The sequence below is a fragment of the Strix uralensis genome, chromosome 2 (genome assembly GCF_047716275.1).
Source record: "Strix uralensis isolate ZFMK-TIS-50842 chromosome 2, bStrUra1, whole genome shotgun sequence".
NCBI classification, from domain to species: Eukaryota; Metazoa; Chordata; class Aves; order Strigiformes; family Strigidae; genus Strix; species Strix uralensis.
The window spans coordinates 4,387,104-4,408,303 of record NC_133973.1 but is presented as its reverse complement, the minus strand read 5'-3'; the positions used below and the strand labels follow the sequence as shown (position 1 = coordinate 4,408,303).

At 48.0% G+C, this 21,200-nt stretch overlaps 1 protein-coding gene across 3 annotated transcripts in view; it reads left to right on the top strand.

The window, feature by feature from the left end:
- IGSF11 (immunoglobulin superfamily member 11) overlaps positions 1 to 21,200 on the top strand; it is a 110,077-nt gene that overhangs the window by 13,732 nt on the left and 75,145 nt on the right. The window contains exon 1 of one of the 3 annotated variants that reach the window (XM_074852991.1): positions 12,840 to 12,946. The exons of 1 other annotated variant lie outside the window; for it this stretch is intronic. In XM_074852991.1, coding sequence (XP_074709092.1) covers positions 12,940 to 12,946 — 7 coding nt within the window. In that variant the 5' untranslated portion in view covers positions 12,840 to 12,939. Of the gene's footprint in view, positions 1 to 12,839; positions 12,947 to 17,688; positions 17,855 to 21,200 lie in introns of those variants that run through there. One more of the 3 variants, XM_074852982.1, reaches the window with a different exon arrangement.

Here is a 21,200-nt window from a genome sequence, read left to right as displayed (position 1 = left end):
AAAGCAAATTTATCTTTCATGAAAGTGAACATATGAGAGAATTTTGTTTCCTCATGTGCAATTACGGAGTAGTGCGTCTTTCAGATGGTGGAGGGGAGGCGATGATATAAATATTGCACTAGCTTGCGGTATTTCTGATTTCATCAAATACAAGACAGTTCATCTGAAGTTTCCCACACATGTCATTCTGTGCTTTTTTCCCTTAAATATTGCGGGAAATAACATGAAGAATTGAAAAAAACCCCAGCCATTAGTTTTACGTAGTATTTTATTTATATCTTCATCTTTCAATATTTCTCAGATTTCAGAATATTTTCCGTGTACTTTTATTGGCTTATCATCTCTCTCTCTCAAAAAAAAAAAGTTGCTTTTCAGATATTAAATAATGCTTGACAAAGGTGACCCTCACAGAAAGGAGAGCTTTGTCCAGGTCTGCAAGGAATAGGTATGAGTTACTTTAGCATCTTGAATGGCTGTCATAACAATATAAACCGGGAAAAGTCTACATTTTTCTGTGCATCTTTTGGAGGCTACACATTACGGAAAGCAGCTTCTGAAGTTATGTGATGTACCCTTCAGCTCTGTAGCGCAGGTGGTGTTTTGTTGGCCTACCTGAAAAGCATAGTTAAATATTTAGTTTTGTGGGTTTGTGAACCAGTGAGACCTCATCTCCTTCCCATTTGTGCCTTCAGGCTGACCTGTGAGGATTCTCTTATGTCTGGTAGAGGGTTGAGAATGGCGTGGTCTTTTCCCCCTAGCAGTGAGTATCTCACCTGTACCTGCTCACCCAAATTCATGAATGTTATGGAAAGAAAAGCCTTTGAAGCCTTTACTCTTCTGTTGGAGGAGGGATGGGTGTGGGGGCCTCACTTCCCAAGGAAACAATGGTTTGTGGGCCACTATGCCCATGGGTATATTGAGTGGAGTAGCTAGCAGAAGACCACAGACAGCTCTGGCCAGTGTGGTCTGGGAAGCTGGGAAGAGAAAAAGCCATGTCTGGGTGATGAACGATGTGTGGGAGGCAGCTGTGGAAGTAGGCAGTGACTTTGGGGTGAGGAAGAGCGACTGTTCCTGCTGACTAACAAGAGCTAAAATGACCTCTTTGGAGCAGAGACTCAAAGGAGTAAGATGTTGTTCCTTATGCCACAGTCTTCAGAAATGCATCCAAGCTGTGCTCTGTGCCAAAACCCAGAACAGGTTTATCACAAGGACAAGTCTACAAAATGTGGTCGTCAGTGTCCATCAACTCCTTGTATGCAAGCGACTTACACAATGTATGTGAGAGGAGGGCTTTTTCCAAAGGGAAGTTTTTGGACCTCTGGACACATTTATTGCCCCTTAGGTGATGGCCTAGATCCCAATCTTGCACACATGGACATCAACGGGGTGATTTCAGCTCTGTGTGGTTGGGAAGGTTGAGGGAACATTTATTGGGCAGAAGAAAGGAGCGCTGGAGCTGGACTAGCGGTGCGTGCTGCAGGGAGGACTGGGGAGTCCCTGGACTGATCCGTCTTCCCTCCTATATTTCTACTGATCAATCTGTGATCCTCGCCCACTTGTCCTTTTCCATGTCCTGTTGTGTGATTCCAGCTCCAGAGCCAGAGAGGACCCTGCAAGGAAAAGCTGGTGGTGCAATTCTGAATTTTGCACCGGCAGTCTTCTCTCCTCTTTGTAGGGCTTTCAGAACATTAATCGCATAAAATTTATCCAGGCTTACTGCTCATCCCCAGCACCTTTAATGACCCCAGCGATGAAATTAAAAAGCAGTCACCTATACCAAACAAGATAAACAGCAAATGGCCTCAGCGGTCTGCCACGTGTCCTTACACACTGCAGGGGTGCCTCTAGCAGCAAAATAAGTAGCACTGCATTAGGTTTACAGGGGTAAAGATGCTATATCCTGCAAGGGCTGTGGGCCCTTGTATCTGTGACAGGAACTGCATCAGGAGACTTGTTGAGGCGACTGCATCCTTGCTATTTTGGGACCGGAGCCTGGTCAGCTCAGGAAGGTGGGAGATCAAAGGCCACTTCTGAATTTAGCTTGGGCTTGCTTTCATAGAGCCTTGGGATGAAAATGGCAGAACAGGTTAGTCTGAAGAGAAGTGTGGCTATGTCTCCATCCAGTGGCTAGTGCCACTGATGACGAGTTGGCATCCCACAGAAATTCATCTTTATATGGGGAGATCTCCCAAAAGGAGGATGTGACAGGGGGAAGGCTGCCTTCCTAAAACTGTCTTTGACAGAGGTCTTAGATGTGTTTTATCTTGTCTTCTGCCTTTCTGTGTTGCTCCTGCTTCAGTGTTATAAACATAGATTTGTTAATAGTAACAATAAAAAATAACAATATAATAATACTTATTATTATTATTAACTGTTTTACACTCACTTGGGAAAGATCCTAGTTGTGCCAACTGGTTTTGCAGTGACTCCTATGGGATGGTGCACGGTGTCAGACCTAAATGGCTGTGGCTGTACATCAGGCTCTCTGTGTGTCTGTCACAGTCAGCCAGGACAAGTCGGAACAGGCGAAAGGAAAGAAAATAGACAAATTTCCGCATCCACAGCAGCTGGAGTGAACGTCAAACAGATGGGCTCTTCCACCCCGATTATCCTAACCTCCTAAATATAGAAATATGGGCTTTTTTTTTCTCTTTTCTTCTCCTGTTTTTTTTTTTTATATATAAATTTAAATTACCCGAGGGGGTGGTGTTAGCTCACGCTAGGGCAGTGCTAACGAGTGCAAATAGAAGTCATCTGCTGACAGAGTCAGATCACAGGTTCTGCTCATGACTATTCCCCCCACCCTGCCCACACACACTTTTTTCCATTGGAAGGGTGAGGACTGATAGGGGTTGAAGCTGTCCTCTCTCTGGGGCAGGGGAATATGTGCATGAGGAAGCTTTTATTTCAAATCCTGTCCATGGCTATGCAGATACACAGGTCAATAAGCACCAAAGAAAATGGGTAGGAACTACATGAGGTCCTCACCTCCTCCTGCAGATGGTTTGGTAAGTAGATGGGGCAGCTGTGCTGGAGTCCCTGAAGGAATTTGCAGGTATTTTGGTTATTGTTGTACAAACACACTGATAGGTGTGGGGTAGAAAGGTGCAGGTCTGCTTTTATCCTGTCCCCACTCGTGTTTTTATGCAGCATGCAGAGAGATCAGAGGGATGACTGCTGGCAGCAGGCTGGCTGGCTGTGCCTGAACACCCTCACCCTTTTTGTCCTGCAGTGGTTGACACCAGTAAAGCAGCAGCAAGGCAGTGTTTTGTGTGACTTTGGGATTTTTTTTGGTGCATTGAGGACTAGGGTAGGAAAACTTGGGTGTTTGGTTTTGTTATTTTTTTCCAGTGGGGAAACACAGCAGCTCACCAATGCTGTGTTTTCCATTCATCTTCCAGATTCTGCTTTTTCTTGTTACTGGGACTGAATTTCATACCTGTTCTCAGGCTTTTGTTCCCTGACCAGCCATGGGAGCAGGAGGCAGGGAGAGGCAGGAGGCGGTGCTGCCTGGAGAACATGATAGAGTAGCGTGGAGTGAGCATGAGGCTGTGTGTCTCGCTCCTGCCCTGTGGTTACTTGTACCATGGTGGGATGCACACACCTGGGCCTTGCTCTCCCCACCTCTAGGAAAGGAATGACAGGGACTTGTTTCTGAGGGCGCTGGCAGGGAAAAATATTATGTTGGTGCTATATTACCACCATAACCATGACCTAAGATGCATAATGAGGATAAAGGTTTGCAGGAAAACTGCCCTGACTTGGGACCCGGCCAAGCAGAACTGCGATGTTTTTCCCTTGTCATTATGTACAAGGATGTGTTGTGCTCTGTGGATGTATCTACGCTAGCATCAGCGCAGATATACAAATAGACCATGAATAAGACTTCAGAGACTGTGAAGAGATTCTTTATCTTATGGGCTTCTCTCCATGTAAGGATAGCGTGTGGTTTATTAAAGCTCCCAGGGCTCATTTTGCTTGTGTGCTCATGCTCTCCTGCAGAAACCCAAACAGTTGCAACCTCAATCCCAGGTGTCAGAGTGCCATACGTACCATTGGCTTCGATAGGATCTGCATCTTCCTTGGAGGTCTCCTAAGTGCAGGAGGGGTTGACAACTGCTGGAGGAGGCTGGCTGGGGAAGGTGTGGGGTTTTCACCTCAGAAGAAGACCTCTAGAATAGGTTCAGCCAGCAGCTGGCAGAGTGACAGAGCTGTAGGAAATCCTGCCTTGGGGCAGAAGGATGAACTGGTGATTTCCTGAGGAGTGCTGCTGCTCGGGGAATTGTTACCACTGGTCTTTTCAGGGTAGAGTGCTTCTCTTGTTATGCTGAGGTCATGCAGAGTAGTGTTGTCTGGATCGTGAAGCACCCAGATGTTACAGATACTGGGTAGCGCTGGGAAAGCAAATGCATCTGGAAACTGTGTGTTTGGCATGGTGGAGGTCATTCCACCGATAATAAGCCCTACTGAGGCCATGCTGGTGTTTGCACGGTGTTCCCTAGAGCCTGGGTCAGGATTGGGCTTTTCAGCCTGGGTGCAGCGCCAGGCCTGAGCTGGCTTCCACGCGTTTGCTTAGGACTCGGGATAAGCTCTCCCAGACGCTGCCTCTAAGGGATCACAGCGGAGAGACACCTAATTGGCTTTGCAGGAGAGGAGCTTTGGCACGGTTTATTCACTCTGATTCACGAGTGGCTGTATCAAACCTGGCTGGCACAGCGCAGGGTCACTCAAGCGTCTCCGCGCTGTGCACTTGAGTACTCCTGGGCAGCAGCAGCTCAGGGGTGTGGGCACCCCCGTGCTGGCTCCGTGTGCTGCCTTGCTTGGCAGAGCTGCCTTGCTCAGGCTTCGAGCCACCGTGCGCTTCATCTGCCTCTCGCAGCAGCTTCGCCTCATTCATGCTGTGCAGAGCCAGGGCTCGGCGGCCAGCCGTGCCGGCGGTAACCCCGATGGGAGCCACCACCCTATTTCTGCACCAGCGGCACGGTTAATCCGCAACCTGGTTAGATCGTCTCTGGAGATGATAACAGTATTTTTAGGATTTGAAAAAAAAAAAAAAATCCTGCAATCAAGGAGGCTGGCTGTGTGCTTGTGTTTAAGGATGCCTGGTATTTTCAGTTACACTTCTCACTTTTCTTTGCCTCTGTTTCGCTCTCAATAAACAGTATTAACAATCCCCCTGTTACAACTGTTGCCTCCTGAGCAACTGTGATGGTCATTATTGTTATCCTGTCTTGAGACACTTAACCATCTTGCCGTGTTTTAAAAAGGTGGGCTGAAACTTCCCCATCTCCGTATTATAGTTCAGACTGACTTTGTATGGAAAATTTTAGCCACCTCTGTCCTATTTTTAAGAATAAGATTAGGGGAAAAATGGGTTCCTGTGTGTCCAAAAAGGAAAATCTTTTCTTTTGGATGCTGTCTTTCCACTGTGTTGTGCAGCCAGACCTTGAAACACAGCAGAAGGGTCGTCTGCGTGACACAGGTGTGTTTTCTGCCACCTTTGAGAAAATCTACCTAAATTTGGCTAGGTGAAAGAGCCTTTGGAAAATCAAGTCTGATTTGTCCATGTGCTCAGCAGAGGCGCTGCAGAATTCAGCAAGGAAGAAGCCCCTGGGCTTTCACCCCCTTGCAGCTGCTGTGTGTGATGAGGCTGTGCCTTGTGCCCCCCCGCCAGCATCCAGACCATGCTGAGCTGGTACCAGGACAAACCCAGACCTCCTCTGCAGATGCCATGAGCTGAGTAGGGCTGGTGTCTGGCAACAGGAGCGGGATGCGGGTCTGTGTCTCCTTTACCTGCATGGGGAACTTCCTTTGTCATACTTGGATGTGATGGAGGAGCAAGCCACCCTGCTCGTGTTCAAGGAGAGAGGGAGCTGGTCAGGGAGGTGACCAAGGCAGGGGGTGCCTGGGGACAAAGGGGCACGGTGAGAGTGGGACTGCACCGAGGGATGGAGGTGGGGAAGAGAGGAAGCAGAGCCAAATGGGATTGAATGGAGACAGAGACTCACTGGGGCTGATTCACGTTGATGGGGTGCCCCCAAGCTTTCTCTACTTAAGGCTGTCCCAGCTCTCTCAGCCTCCCTTGTGGGAGACAACGGTCGCACAGAAGGATTGAGACTGGGAATGGGGCTGTGCTTTGTGAGGGACCCTGTGGCCTGATGAGGCACCTGAGAGGGGCAGGATGAGTCAGAGACTGGCTGGGCAAGCAGACCAGTGTCCCATCCCGGAGGAACTGAAAAACTAGAATTTGCTTGCGAATGGTGTGGGATGCTACCCCCAGTGAGCACCCTCAGAACCTCCACAGGGACTCGGCTATTCTACCTTCTGGCTGGGACTTAAAGCTGCGGTCACACATTTAGTGCAAAGTCAGTAAAACAGGCTTAAATATATGCTCCGTTTCTGTCTATCCTGGAGGTTGAAACAAACAGGAACCAAAAAAAGTATGTGATATTTTTATTTATTTGGTTGGTTGGTTTGGTACATGGTCAGCTACATTTTAGCAGTGCCAGTAGATATGGCATCTGGTGGTGTTGCTTTTCTGGCAGCATCTGGGCTGAATACCTGAGCTGTGTTGATACTTGAGTGATTCGACAGTTTGCTTAAAAACCAACTTGGTGAAGTCTGGTGCTCACACAACACGTGTTAAAAAGGAGATGAATTAACATAATAATAAGGTAATAACTATTAATAATTGTTATATTAGTAGCAATGAATTTAAAAATCCAGAGAGTTTAAATCTCTTCCAAGTAGATTGCCCCTTTCATCCTTTCCCTGCAGGTATATTATATTCCTGAAAATTCTCTTGTCACTTCTGTGCTGAGAACTCACTGGTGTGGTGGTCATTCACTGCCTATTTGAGGTTTGCTGCTGTCCCATTTAACCGAAGAAGAGTTTTGGCGCAGGGACCATCTAGCAAAACATGTTGTGGGACTTGTTGTGCAGTACAAGTATTTCATCACCGTAGCTGGCAGTATAGGCAGTCTCTTTCTTTCTTCAGGAAGAAAAATGGGAAGGAAAAGGGGAGAGATGACTCTAGTGTAACGTAAATGGCTTCAGCTGATGAGTGAAAATGTGGAGAGGCTGGTGGATGCGAAAGGGATATAGGCACTGAATTTCCCCAGGAGCTGCACATGGTGGGCAGCACATGTTTGTTACAGAAGTGGAGGAATCACACCTGGGGTCTCCGGCAGCAAGGACTGTGAAAAGTGGTGGGTGAGCTCACATATGCCATGTTACCTGCACTTCTAGTCTCTCCCCAGCATCGCAGCATCTGGGGAAGAGGAGCCAGCAAGTGAGGCGAGGACGCTGCTTTCCCCGGCAGTGGCCAAAAGATGCTCTTTGGGCATGAGTGTTCTTCCCCGCTTCTGTTTTTATTCAGAAGAGTGAAAGTTGAGGATAAAATAGTCTCTTGGCTGGATGTGATGTGTATTTTGTGCGGGCTGTCTAACCCAGCCTTTTGCAAAGGTGGACAGTGGGAGTCCTGCCAGTTCGATTAGGCCAAATATACCACACTTGGGTGCCTAAAGCTGGACATCTACATGTGTACTGAGACATGTGAGGAACTGTTGCCTCTTCTTTGAAGCAGTGAACTGCTTTCTTGGAAGGCTGAGATTTAGTCCCAAAGCAGGTGCTGAAGGTGTTTGGTCCTGCTGAAGACCAGTCCCTAAGGAGTTGGGAATCCCTTCCTTTGTGACCTCAAAAACGTGAAAGGGTTGGTCTGATTCACATGAAAATGACTCCTACTACCTGAACTTAGGCCCCTGGCCCACACTAACTTAGCAGGCTTTTGCTCAGAAGCCCTCATTTGGAAGCAAGATAGATGGTGGTGTTTTTCAGGACTTGAGCAGACTTGTACAGCACAAGGGGGCAAGAAGGATGGAGACAGACGTTCAAGAGCACCTTCCTCCTGCCTCGTGTGGTGCCTGGGGCTGCAGCAGACCTGTTGGAAATGAGCAGAGAAGCTGATCAAACACAGTGCTAATAACAGTCGCTGGCATGGTGTTCTCCCTCCCTCCCTGCTCCTACTTCTCCATTGTGGAGAAAAGGTGATAAGGCCCATGAAACGTATGCTGAGATCACTGCACCTTATCATCTGCGATGAGCTGGCCTCCTGCCTCTGAGTGGGGTTTTGTAAATACTCTATCATTTGGGGAAGCTATGGGGTTTGGCTGGCCTCGTCTGCCTGCTCTGAAGTCTTCATACAGGCAGGTTCAGTTGCATGAGTGTTTTGGAGATGGCTGTTCACTGCATGGGTGTTCCTGGGAGCAAGCAAGGAAGTTTTCTATTTTGCTTTCCCGGTCTGTTGCTCTCAGACTGTGTCAAGACCCAGCACCCTGTGATCAAGGTTACCGGTTGTATGAAGAGCTGGTGCAAGCAGACTCTCTCTCTCAAATGGAAAGATTTTATTTTTTTTTCCTTAAATCATTCACTAAGTGACTGTGAATCGAGAGTAAATCATTTTCAAACTGATGTGAATTGCAAGTAAATAATTTTTTAAACCATGTGTTGTGAAGCAAACACAGATAGTAAGAGGACTAAAATGGACACCAGGCATTACCTGCAGAGTAACTGAACCGCTTTCTCCTACAAAAATCAACAGCAAGAAGAGACCATCCTCCCCTTCCCTGCCCTCTGGTCTCCAGGTGTTTTAGCTGTGTGTGAGTCGCTATTGAAAGTTGGAGGGGAACTTGTGCTGTGAGAAACCCACAGATAGTGACTCTTAATTCCTAGGGGTGATACGCATCTGGAGAGAGGTTTCATTGCCCTGCAGAGCACATTAGTCTTTCTCAATGTGGAAGTGTAGCTTTTTAATCAAACCAATCTCCCTCCCACCTCAGTGAGCCTTGAAAAGATGTATTTCTGTTGTGTCTGTCCATGGCACTTTGTGCTTTATCTTAATGGTTTAGAGAAAGGCTTACCTGCTGGGGGAGTTTGGAGACTGCCAGGTTTCTGGGCAAATGAAACCTTCCTGGTGTTTCTCCATAGTTCTATGTTCCTGTTGTCTATTAGGTAGTTAAGAAACAGAGCCAACGAGAAATATTGGGAGCAATTACTTTCTGAAGTGAAGGGTAAAGATGGGCAGGACACACACAGGCATTTCATTTGTTTCTTTGATTCTTGCTTTCTACCCTTTCCTTTTGAATATTTTTCCTGTGGATGACACAGGGGATTCCTGGCCCAATGAAAGACCAGAGTTCAGTATATAATTTCTTTGTTCTTGTGGCCTGTGATCGTTGTCCTGTAATAATTGAAATTTGGAGTAAGTCCCAGTGAATTACTCTGAAAGTTCCTCTCTGCTATCCTATTAACAACACCAAAGACAAAGAAAAAACCCCTCAACTTTTTGTTTTTGCTCCTGCCTGAGAAAGGAATGTGTAAACTAAAGGTCATTTTTAGGCTCTGTCTTTTCCCAGTGCCCTGCCCAGAGAAACTGTGAATGGGAAATGGATGCCATCGAGACTGGGGGAAGAGGTGTTTCCCTGCCTAGTCAAGCCGGATCCAGGATGAAGACTGGGATGAGGAGAGAGATCTGGACCTCAGTTGCTGGCCTCTGTAGGGCAGCCGCTGTCTCCCAGGCTGTTGTTGGGGTTGTTCAGCCTGGAGCAGAGAAGGCTTCAGGGAGACCTTATAGCAGCCTTCCTGTACCTAAAGGGAGCCTACAAGAAAGGTGGAGAGGGACTCTTTACAAGGGCGTGCAGTGATAGGACAAGGGGTAATGATTTTAAGCTGAAAGAGGGTAGATTTAGATTAGATATTTGGAAGAAATTCTTTCCTGTGAGGGTGGTGAGACACTGGCACAGGTTGCCCAGAGAAGCTGTGGCTGCCCCCTCCCTGGAAGGGTTCAAGGCCAGGTTGGACGGGGCTTTGGGCAACCTGGTCTAGTGGAAGGTGTCCCTGCCCATGGCAGGGGGAGTGGAACTAGATGATCTTTAAGGACACTTCCAACCCGAACCATTCTATGATTCTACCTAGAATTAATTTAGACTGATAGCACCACAGGGTAGCACAAGCACAGCTGTGAAATTAAAGCCACAGGTCGGCTTGTAGAATTTCCCATGATTGAAGTTATAATGTCTCCTCTTAATTAATTTAATTCAGGTTTAATTTATTGAGGGTTTGCCTTGATTTATTCCATTGCTGAATTGCTCACTCAAGAGTCTTATGTGAAGAGCCACTGCATTTTCTTGCAGCCTGGAGAGGCGTGTTATCATGTAACGATCCAGCACAAGTTACTGATGATACTACCCCCATCCTCTCGCCTTGTTCTACCCCTCCACCGGTGGGGTGGGTGGGAGAAGGGATGGATTCACAGGTTCTGCTGTTTGAAGAAGAGAGAGAAATTTCTTAGGACTTGATAACAATTTTTGCATGGTGTTATCGTCACATCTCTGCACCAGGCCTGCTACAAGTCCATGGGCACGTGGCCTTACTCCTTAGGACTGTTATTTCTTTGTGTGTAATGAGGGTCATTTGCATTTGAGATGTGCTTCTGGGATCGTGGGCATGTTAGATACCCAGCCTTACCGAATTTGTTTCTCATGGACCAAGAGACCCAAGTGGTTACACCCTGTGCCTCCCTTGCAGGGGAGGCTGGATTCCTTTTGGTCCCCCAAAGGGGGTTTTTTCTCTCTCCTTCCAGCATCCACTTGTCCAGTATGTGTGCTGGAGTGTGTATCCCCCACCTCCGTCCCATTGCCCCTACCCTTTCCCCCATCCGAAGTCTCCCAGCACCCTTGTTGTTGTTCAGGAGGAGCCAGCGATTCTCCTCCTCCTCCTGGCTGGGTGCAAGGCCCTGATTTCCATTTCAATAGCAGGCTTTCTGCTGAGGCTTCCCCACCACCCAGGCTGGTGAACAAGGAGCCCACTGTTCTCAGATGGGATGTTCAGCCAGCCCTGACGTCCCCGCCGTCCTCAATGGGGCTTTTCAGCTCCTCCACTGAAGCCCGGGGCGCCGGGCTGGTGGGGGGCAGGCTCCTGGCCCCGGGCAACGCGCCACTCATTTTAAGCAGCCCCAGTCTGTCCCCACTTAGGGCTTTATGGTCTATCAGAGGCTCGCTTGACTTACAGCTGGTTTTCGTGCGGCGCCGAGGTAATAAAAAAGGGAGGGATAAGTCAAACTGGAGTGGCAGCAAGGGATGGGGAATGAGATGGGGTCCTTTGCCAAAGGCCTGAATGATGCGCGGGTGCGTGCATGGGGGTGAGCGTGCAGCGTGCCCAGGGCTCCTGCCTCGTGAGTTCACGCTGATGCTTCAGGTCAGAGGCAGACCTGTGCCTCATCCCTGATATTTTCTTCTAAAAAACATATCCTGCCATGCAGGTAGCTTTCTGTATTGACGTTTGTTTTTCAGACGTGCAGCAGCGGATCCCCATCTCCACTATTTCAGGGTAAAGCCAGGACAGAGGAGCAACATCTAACCCCTGCCCTGGGTCCTCTGAGTGGGCAAACCAAACCCTTCTGCCCCATCCCACCACACAGAGCATGCCTCCACGCAGGACCCTGCAGTGAGCTGCTTGGGTTTGAAGCACTGGGCTCTCGTTACTACAGCCAGATGCAGATGAGAGCATATAGCCCCCTCTACTAACTTTTTTGGAGTTTGCCCTCTCGATGATGCTGGTGCGGGTGTCATGATGGATTGGTCTCTGCCATGGGGAAGCTCCTCTCCCCAACAAGGTGTGGGAGAACTCGGCTACTTCTGCTGCTTTCAGCTTCCAGGAGCTCTTGGTGGCACGAGGAGTCCCCACTGGAAAGCCACAGAGGAGCTCCCAATGTTGTGGTGTGCTAGGATGACTGCAGGTGCTGCTTTTCTGAACTGTTTTTGGTTTTCTTTTTTTTTTTTTTCTCTGTGGGTAGAAGTAAGGGACTCCAGGTTTGTTTGTGGTTTTCCCCAAATAGTGTCACACCAATGACATTTAAATTCTGCAGAGCAGGCACAGAAGGGGCAGCAGCAGAGCAGGCTTCCCTCTCTGCTGCTGTAGGAAGAGCCAGCTGGAGCGTGGGGACAGTGATGAGGCCAGGCAGACCTCTGCCAAGGCTGGCAGCAAACAAAGCCCACTAAAACCGGTTACAATGTGTTAAATCGCTAGTTCACAACAGACGAGAATGAGAAACCTTTCACTTCTGTCAGTATGGGTAAATTGCTGATAAGGAAAGGCAATGCTTGCTTCTAGTCACTTAAAGGTTTAATTTGGGTGTACCTCTTCTCTCTCTCCTGGTTTTTCCACTGAATACTTTTCACTTGTCCTCTGCTGACGCCCTCCTGTGCGCTGAGCTCTTGCAGTCCTGTTTTTCCCTTGCTAATGGAGACGTTAATTCAAGTGAGCTACACCCCTCTGCAGCACACAAATGGTGGAGTGTTTGCAGGGGCCTCGAGGTCTTGCCTTTGCCCCCTCTGCTCCCACCCCGGGCTCTGGCAGCAGGGTAGGACTGGTGATGCGAGGGTGATACTGAATCCTGCGAGCAGTAATGGGCTCATTCAGGTTGGAGCAGATTGGCGACTGCTTCTCTACTGCCAACAGAAGCACTGGAAATCCAGCATATCCTGTTCTCCAGGCTCGGGGGGTCAGTGACCTGAGTGATGCTCCTTGGTTACCCCAATTCTCTTGCTGTGGAGCTAGCCCTGTGTGAAGGATGGGTTGTGGTGGCTGCCTGCCTGTACCCATGGGTAAAGGGCCAGAAGAGTAAGAGACAGACCTACAGAGGTGTGGATGCTCCTAGCTGCTGTCCTCTGACTTCATCAGGAATTAGGCACTGGCATATTCCCAGACATAAACAATTAGTGGAGACTTTGAGCAAATTACTGGCAGTACCTGGGAGAGGTACCAACTCACCTTCCCAGCTTGGTGGTACAACTGCAGGATAATTCTTCCTCCTTCAAGCAGTGCTCTGGCTGCCTGTATCAGTGCTGGAAATCTCACTGCACTCTCAGCTTTTGTACACCCATGACTAGTAAGAAGGACTTTCTTTTTGGGGTGGGCTCTCCCAGTCTGATCTCAGCCTAGAGGAAGAGATTTCTAGTTGTTGTTTTGGCAGCGTTTCATGTGTTCCTGTGTCTTTATGATGGAGTGGTGTCACTGTGCTCTGAGGAGAAGGTGCTGCGGAGTTGTGCAGGATGGTGCCTTTATTTTGATCCTTTGGGAGGGCTTATTTGTAATATGAAAGGGTGAAAATTAAAGTCTGTAAAAACTCAGACGCATTTTCTTCTTGCTCTTTGCCATGAGGAAGAAAAAAGGAATAGAAAACAAACTGAATAACAAATGTTTACAAATTAGCGTCGGTAGCAGCACGTTTGGAGGAAGCTGAGCACTCAGTGCTGTTCGAAGCTGTAGGGGCTGGTGCGCTGTTACGCTCAGCACATCAGCGGAGTGATGATAGCTGACAGCCCCTGTGGATGTACCCAGGGAGTGCTGTGGATGCTCAGAACCCAGCAGGATCAGACCTTATATTGACATTACCAACCCATGAAGCGCAGGGGGCCCAGAGGAAATTAAGTTTCTGAGTCCCACTGGAATTCTCGGGCTCCCGTGACAATTTTCAGTATGGAAACTTTAGGCAAGTTTTAACACAGCCAACAGATTGTTGAAATCTCTGTATTTCTGTGGGGTGTATAAACTCCACAAGAGGGGACCTTCTTATCAGATAGCTTTTAAATGCTGCACTCCCTCTTACAGAGTTTACTCTGGTGAAGCCTGTGGAACTTGTTCAAGCTGAGCAGCTCCAGTTATACATAACTGGTAATACATAACAGCTGATCCTTTTTTTTAAATAGTGAAGGCTGTGGGGAATTCAGGGAGAGAGAAATACAGATGCTTCTGTTACTGTAACATTAATGTCTCAGATGAATAGGTTTCTAAATTGTGACATTTGGGAAATGTTATCTTGTCTTTATTGCGCTTGGAAAAGATTGTATTTTCAGTATGAATATTTCTTTGTGTTTTTTTCAAAGACCGTTTTGCTGGATGTTTGGTATGTAAAATGCTGAGATAACGTTACTATGAGAACCTTCAGCATTTCATTTCCAGATTAGGAGTGTTTAGCTATGAGACTGTGATGATAGTTCAGCTTGTTGCATTTCAGTTTTACGGACCAATCTGCACATGGTTATCACCTGGCTGACTCACAACTAAATAAAAGGAAATGCAGAAGTCACCCCAAAAAACCACCAGACCCAACAGTAGCTCTAAATGCTGTATGAAACCTTCTAAATTCAGGCATAAATATGGTTCTGGAAACAGCTCAGTGTTTTCTGTCAGCTGCATTCTGAATTCTTAGGACTCTGAATTTGTACTTCCCCTGCTGGGAAGGGAGCATCCCTTCACTAGCATCTCTGCGTAATTCAGCAGGACACATTCAGAAAGAAAGGAAACTCTTCCCAAGAGGAGCGGACTCTTCAACAGCACAATAATACTTGGGCACCTAAACTCAGGTTCTTTATTTTTCTCACTTTTTTAATTTCTTTTTTTTTTGTTTTTATGACATTTGTATCTGATTTGCTCTGTTCTTCAGGGTTTTTTTTTTTTGTCCCCTTTGGACCCATAAAGAAAAAGGGTCCTGGGAACTGTTTGTTTGACCTTTTTTGCTTTTCTGCGTGACCTGCAGTGACTCCTATTGTGAGCGGCGAGGGGAGAACAAACCGTTTATGCTTTTCGATAACAGTGTACCCCTTGTTTTAGATTCAGATATGTTCGTCTGAAGAGCCTGGGAAGGAGAGGTAGGTTCCCACCAGCACAGCAGGTGTATTTCTTCAGCAAACCCAGGACCCTGGCAGAAGCTACAGTGGGCTGGCTCCTGGCTCACGCTCCCTGCCACGCTGGAGGGGGGACCGGGAAGCTCCAGCAGACTGGCACTTCCAAGTATTCATCAGCGAAGTAAATTATTCCAGTAGAAGCCATTTCCCTCCCCACGGCACCTTCCTGTCTCTTTTGCAGAGAGGATGCTGTGGCAGCAGCCACTGCTGCATCTCGGCAAGTCTGCGCAGATAACTCACAGCAAGTCACAGGGAAAATGTCTTCTTTCTGCAGGGGTTTAATTAGGCTGTGAATCACATTAGCGGAGAGGGCATACTTACTGTGCCATACGGTGGACATCACTCAAGCTGGGCGTGAAAGGGCAGGCACCGCAGGGTGTGCAGCAGAGACCAAGCCATCCTGATTTAGCTCCCCGAGACTTGCAAAGGCTGAATAAAGCACAACGCTCGCAGTGGCACACCTTGTTCGAGCCTGGTAGCAGGATGTGCTGCCAGAACTGTGCAGGACCTCCAGAGACGTGGGTGCACTGGCAGAGCATCCTTGCGGAGTGGGATGTGGTTTGGGCAGCGTGCCCATGCCTGTGCTGCTGTGTGTACGTGTGTTGTGATCCTGCTGTCCTGCTAGGTCAGGCTGTGTTTTAATGGTGTGTAAGGAAATGTGGTATCAGAAAGGTTGCCTTCATGCTGTGAGTGGGCTCCACGTTGCCCTCCATGCCCGTATTGGAAGACCACTAAGGATTTTGTCATCTGTGCTTTAAATTGGCTCATGGGCAGGGCAGCAGGGATGCTGCAGGGCAGAAAGGGGGGACATTGACCAAGCTGTCTCTCAGGAAATATTTTCCTGCTTTTTCCTTTGTCATTCTTCACGAGGACTTAAAAATGGATGATGAAATAGGAAACAGTTTCCCCCAAAAAAGTGCCATCCTCAAAACCAGTCGTGATTGGAAGAGATTATGCATAAAGTTGGAGTGTGCAAGGAAGGGGCTGGACTGGTTTATTCTGTGCCTGAAGCCTGAGCAAGCAGCTGGTTAGTGAAATCATATACACATGCGCACATATGTGTACGCACACACAAACACAGAGCTCTGCATTTGTCAGTAACAGTGTAGTAGCATGTCCTCTGTATAGGAAAGATCATGTCTGTGCTAAAGGACATCACCCAGGGAGAGTTGTGCTTTCAGGGACTGCAGAGGAGAAAATCATTGATATATGTTGCTGAAAGACCAAAAAGGTTGCAGAAGCAGAACTAACTGTGCTGTTTAGGCTTCTTTTTTACATTGTTGTTTATTAAAATGCTCTAGATGCAGAGATGCTCTGCTCATTATTTATAAGTGTTGCTATCGCCTTGAAATGGAATCCGCAGGCACTTTGATAAATGTGGTGAAAGCTTGTCTGGTGTCACTGCCACTTCTCTAAAGTGCCTCCTGCATCCTCTGCTGAATTGCTGTTTCATCAGTTTGGACAGCAGCATTCCTCAGCGAATTGCAGTAAAAGTCTAGTTGCATCATCCCATGCTATTGGAAACGAAGCGGGCGGGAGTGAGCGCCATGTGTCCTCTAAATGCAGAGCAGGGGCAGGAGGAAGGAGACAGCCTTGCTGAGCCCAACTCGCTCCTCCATCCTCGTGAGTTTGGTGGGATAAAGGTTCCTGTTCAGTATTGCTGCGAGGACTTCCCCCCCCCACCCCCCCCCCCCGTGCTAAAAGCTAGGAATGGCACTCCTGTTTGCCAGAGAGCAGAAATTAAATTGCTCCAGCGTCAGCCTCTCCTTCCCACCATCCCAATGCCCATGGTGGGGACAGGCAACCAATGGGCTCTACATGGGCCTGTCCTGACAGCCGAGTGCAGGGAGCTTTTTAAAGGGCTTAAAGAATGCAGCTCCGCTGGGATCAGAGAAAACTGAAGTGTTGACACTGAAAAAATCTAGTGACCAAAACACAAAGGGAGAAAGTTTGTTTAAAAAAAAAAAAAAACCCAAACAAACCGACATAAAACAATCAACAACAACAACGAAAGCAACCTCCCAAAACCTTGTCTCCTCCTTTGGGCAGAGGGACTTGCTCTTAGCTGATCTTGCTAAGCAGAAGCTGCACTTGTGCTGAAGCAGGTGCCTGTCAGGGTGATGAGGCAATGGAAAGCTTGTCCTACAAGGGATGATTAGAAGAGCCTGGACTGTTTAGCCTGAGGAAAATGGTAGGGGGAGTATGAGAGTGCTCTATAAATATGTCAGCAGGTAAACAGTGTGATGGGGGAGGAGTTTTTAAGACTAAGGGAAGGTGCCGGCAGCAGTACAGGCTCCTATAAATCAGTTGTGGTAATCTAGTTTGGAAACTAAAGAAAAATTTCAAACCGTTAGGTCAGGGAAGTTTGGGAAGAAGCTTCCAAGCAGAGTAACAGGAGACCCGATCTGTCTGTGAAAGGGTTTATGTGTCGGGGCCATGTTCTGTGTGCTAATAGATTCTGTCCTATGCTGCTTCCTATGTTCCTAGTCCCACATTAACCATGCAGGTTTTATGTATGAGATGTGCCTAAATAGAAATCAAAGATGAAACTTTAAGTTGTTTGCAACTTTAAACTCATCTCTTCTGTTTTCTTTCCTTTTTTTTTTTTTTTTTTAATGGCTCCTTTCAGGGTGTCCTTTTGACCTGAATATGCTGCAGCAGCATTTCACCCGGTGCCCAGGTTTCCCCTTCCCCCTCCTCGAGCCATCTCACTTTTGTGCAAGCTGTTTCCACCAATGCATAGTGCAGCTCAGCACTTTTGGGGGCTGAAAGCTATTTACCAGCTAAGAGGGCAAGAGTACAAAACTATTCTCAGCACCGTGACCCACCTCGGCCAATTGGATTGTGTCTGGCAATCCTATTTGGTGGAGATGGGGTCACATAACCTGAAATACTTTCTGCTGTTTGACTTCACCGCCTGCTTTCATGCCTACGCAGTGACCAGGTTGTGCTCTAATACCTGACCTCTGGAGCGGAGAAGGGCAGTGTGGGGTTTTGGGCTGAAACTCCCACTTCCCACCAGGAGGTTGCCCCTTTCTTCCTGCTGATGCCTCGTGGAGCGGTGTCCTTGTGCCACGATGTGAGGTTGCTCTCTGCCCCCGTGGATTCAGGTATGGGTGTGTCTGGCGCTGACCTTCAGCTCGCTAAGCCTCTGTGCTTCGGGTTTTTGCCTTGCTGAAAATCAGTGGGCCTTGCGAAGTGGCTGGGCATCAAGGAGTGTCTGCTGGGTGGCGTGGAGGAGTAGCATCAGGCTCCACATGTTGGGTTACTGGCCCTCCTGGAGCACTTGGGTGCTTACCAAGGAATTATTGATACTTTGACCCTGAATTCCAGCTGATAGAACTGCAGTGGAAGAAGCTTAAGCATGCATGCTTTGTGTAGCCATCATGGCAGCCTATCCCTGGCTACGTGGTGGCCTCAGAGGTGATCTGGCACAACCCCTGAGTGACTGAAGGAGGGGGAATGGGGCGAGGGCCATGACTAGGAATGAGCCTGATGGCGTGGGCTTGCTCAGTGAAGCAGCTGGCATTACAGTCCAGGTGCCAGAATCAGCCTAAACCTGGACTTGTACCTAAGGTTTTGGTGGGGAGTGGTACCTCGACCTGCCATTGCAGCGCTTCCATTCTTGCCTGCACTCCCACCTCCTAATGTTCGTGTCTATCCTGAGACGGGCAGGAAGGGTTCAGAAGTTGGGTCAGGTAAAGAAAGGGACATCAATAACCTCTTATACAATTCACTTCAAATGTTTAAAACATTTTAAAGTCCTGAAAAATCTATTGCTTAAATAAAGCCAAGAATGGAAAGGGCTGCTTAGCCCAAACTGTGCGTTTCAGACAGGATTTGAGGCTCTCTGTTTTTTGTTGGTGCAGTAACTGAACAGTGTGCTTGCAGGATCCATTTTTAGCCCAATTTTACTGGGAGGGAAGGACTGTGAAGTTGCACTGTCTCCTTCACCCTCATAGGTTTGTACCTTGTCGGCCAATTTCAGCCCTGTTTGACAGGAGTCTCCAAATACCACATTTGCCAGAATTCATCAAAATATGCAGCCAGATTAAGAATGGAAACCGAATTAATAACCCCACTGAGCAAAAGGAGGTCTGTGATGTGAACTGAGGTAGATGATTAGGCATAAGAAAACCCAAGCCAGCAGGTTGCAGGAATCGAGGCTTCAGTCCTGCTACTCAGGGATTCCTTGAGTATTTGGGATGGGGGTGTGTGTGTAAAGCTTAAGGTCTCTCTCTGAGCTTGTACGAGACTACAAAGCAGGAATGTTGCTGAGTTTTGTAGTTACCAGTTATAGCCCAGCTCAGCTGAGGCACCTTCTGGCCTTGATGGCTGCAACTTCCAATCCTTTGATTGACAGAGGATACCCTGTGCACTGAGCTGGGCTCACATGCCTGCCTTCTCTCTCATCAAAGATGAACAACTGTGGGCTAATCCCCTGGGTAGCCCCAACAGCAGTGAGAGATCCTCTGCTCTCCTTTGAGGGGTAAGATGAGATGCTCCCTCTGGTCCTGGCGCAGGTCCTGCAGGTGCTGCACAGCCCATACCATGGGTCAATACTGCTTCTGATTTGTGTCTGTGCTCAATGAAACCATCCCATTTATTTGAACGAATAAAGCTTTGCACAGCAGAGGCATGTTCTCTGGAAGAGTGGGAGGAACAGGAAGGCTGTCTGAGGATAAGGTGCGGTCTGATGTGAAAGAGTTTTGCATTTCCCTACCTAAAGCATAAACTGCAGTTTTGTGCTGTGTCACTAAAACCAGCGTCAACTCAGGCACAGGGCTTTTGTTGCCATGGGTTCTGGACTGAGCTGAGCCTGAATCTCGATGCTGTGTGTGGTGAGCCTTTGTCTGCCTTGTGATGCAGTAAAACAGTTGGCAAGTGTTGTCATAAACCAGTGCATGCAGTACTTTGCACTGCTTTAGACAGTGCTTTTCATCATGGGCCATTGCAGATGCTGAGTTAAGCCTGGCAAGAAACCCAGGAGGTAGGACAAGTATGCTACAAAGCAGGGCAAGCTTGGGGGCGTGTGTGTAGTCACACTTGTGAAGTCACGGGGTGGGCAAAGCAGGGGCAAACTCCTGGCAGCTTTCCTCTCTTTGCAGCATTCAGACTACTGGCATTCATTGCGTGTAGCTTGGCCGCTCCACGCTGCAGCTTTCTCCTCTCCTGCCGCTCTGGCCTGTGCAGCAGCAGCTTTTCCTGCTTTTCCAGCAAAATTAGGCTGGAGTTTCTCTCTTTCTCCCCCACCTCAGTACCCTTGTTTCTCCTATCTTTGCAGGGATGGTGCGAGCTCTCTCAGAGATACTCAGCAGTGGCACGTGATTTATTGTGGTTTCTTTTTCCTCCCTTCTCACAAAGTAAAACCTTTTCCTTGTTTCAGTGTTGGCAACAGTAGGGGCGTTGGATTTGAATCCAGCATGAAGATGAGCAGCCAGCATAAATCCTGGGTGGGTTTTTGGAGTAAATAATACACCCAATTCATCTCGCTGTGTCATTTGCACTAGGTGTCTTGGAAACCAGAGCCTCGGTTAGGCAGGAAAGCCTGCACCAACTGGAGATAAAAGGATCTTTCCAGCCTGAGTGCTGGCATCCCTGCAGGGATTCCTTCTAGGCTTTCTCAGTTTACCTGGACAATAGTCATAACCTTAGCCTTTCTTGCACATGCTTTAATCTCATGTTTCAGCCTGTCTGTTGGTCATCTGTAGGGTCAAGAGGCCATTTCTTTCTCTGATCAGCATGACAGGATCTGCTGTAATCTGGTTGCATTTTTTCCTCTCCTCTTTATATTGGGGCATGCTCCACTCTTTCAAATTTCTGAGCATTTTTGCCCAATAAATTCTTCCTAATGGTGAAGACACACAGCAGAGCCCTACAGGGTGTTAGTGGAGCACTTCACCTGTTCTCCTGTCCCTGGGCAGTCTGTAGTCACAGCTTTGGGTCTTCTACTGTCAGAGGCACAGGGCACTGGGAGGAAGGTGAGGTTACTCTTTGTGGGACCTTTCAGTATCAAAATGCCCACTGCCAGCAATTGCATGGTGCTTCCAGTCCTTCCTTCCTAGTGACTGGGATGTGATTCATCTGAGGGCTGGCAGGATGCTTGCAGACTGTGGTGGGGATTGGGCTTCCTCAGGGACTCCTGCCATGTTTTCCTGCTCCAAGTGCAGCCTGTGTCCTTGTGCTGTTTGGATCTGAGCGCTGCTGTACTCCCCCTCTCTCTTGCTCTCCCGCTTGAATCTTTTTGTTCACCTCATTTAGTTCTGAATTGCAGCAGTCAGGGTATTAAAAAAAAAAAAAAATTAAAAAAAAATCTATCAATAATCTGGGTTTAGAAACAAGCCTCCAGGGTGTTTAATTAAACCCAGTGTGATGGAGGCAGCCAAAAGGCATGCCTGGTGTGTGTGTGTGCACAGACAGCTGGCCGTGGGGGAGCAGCAAGTGTGTACGTGTGGG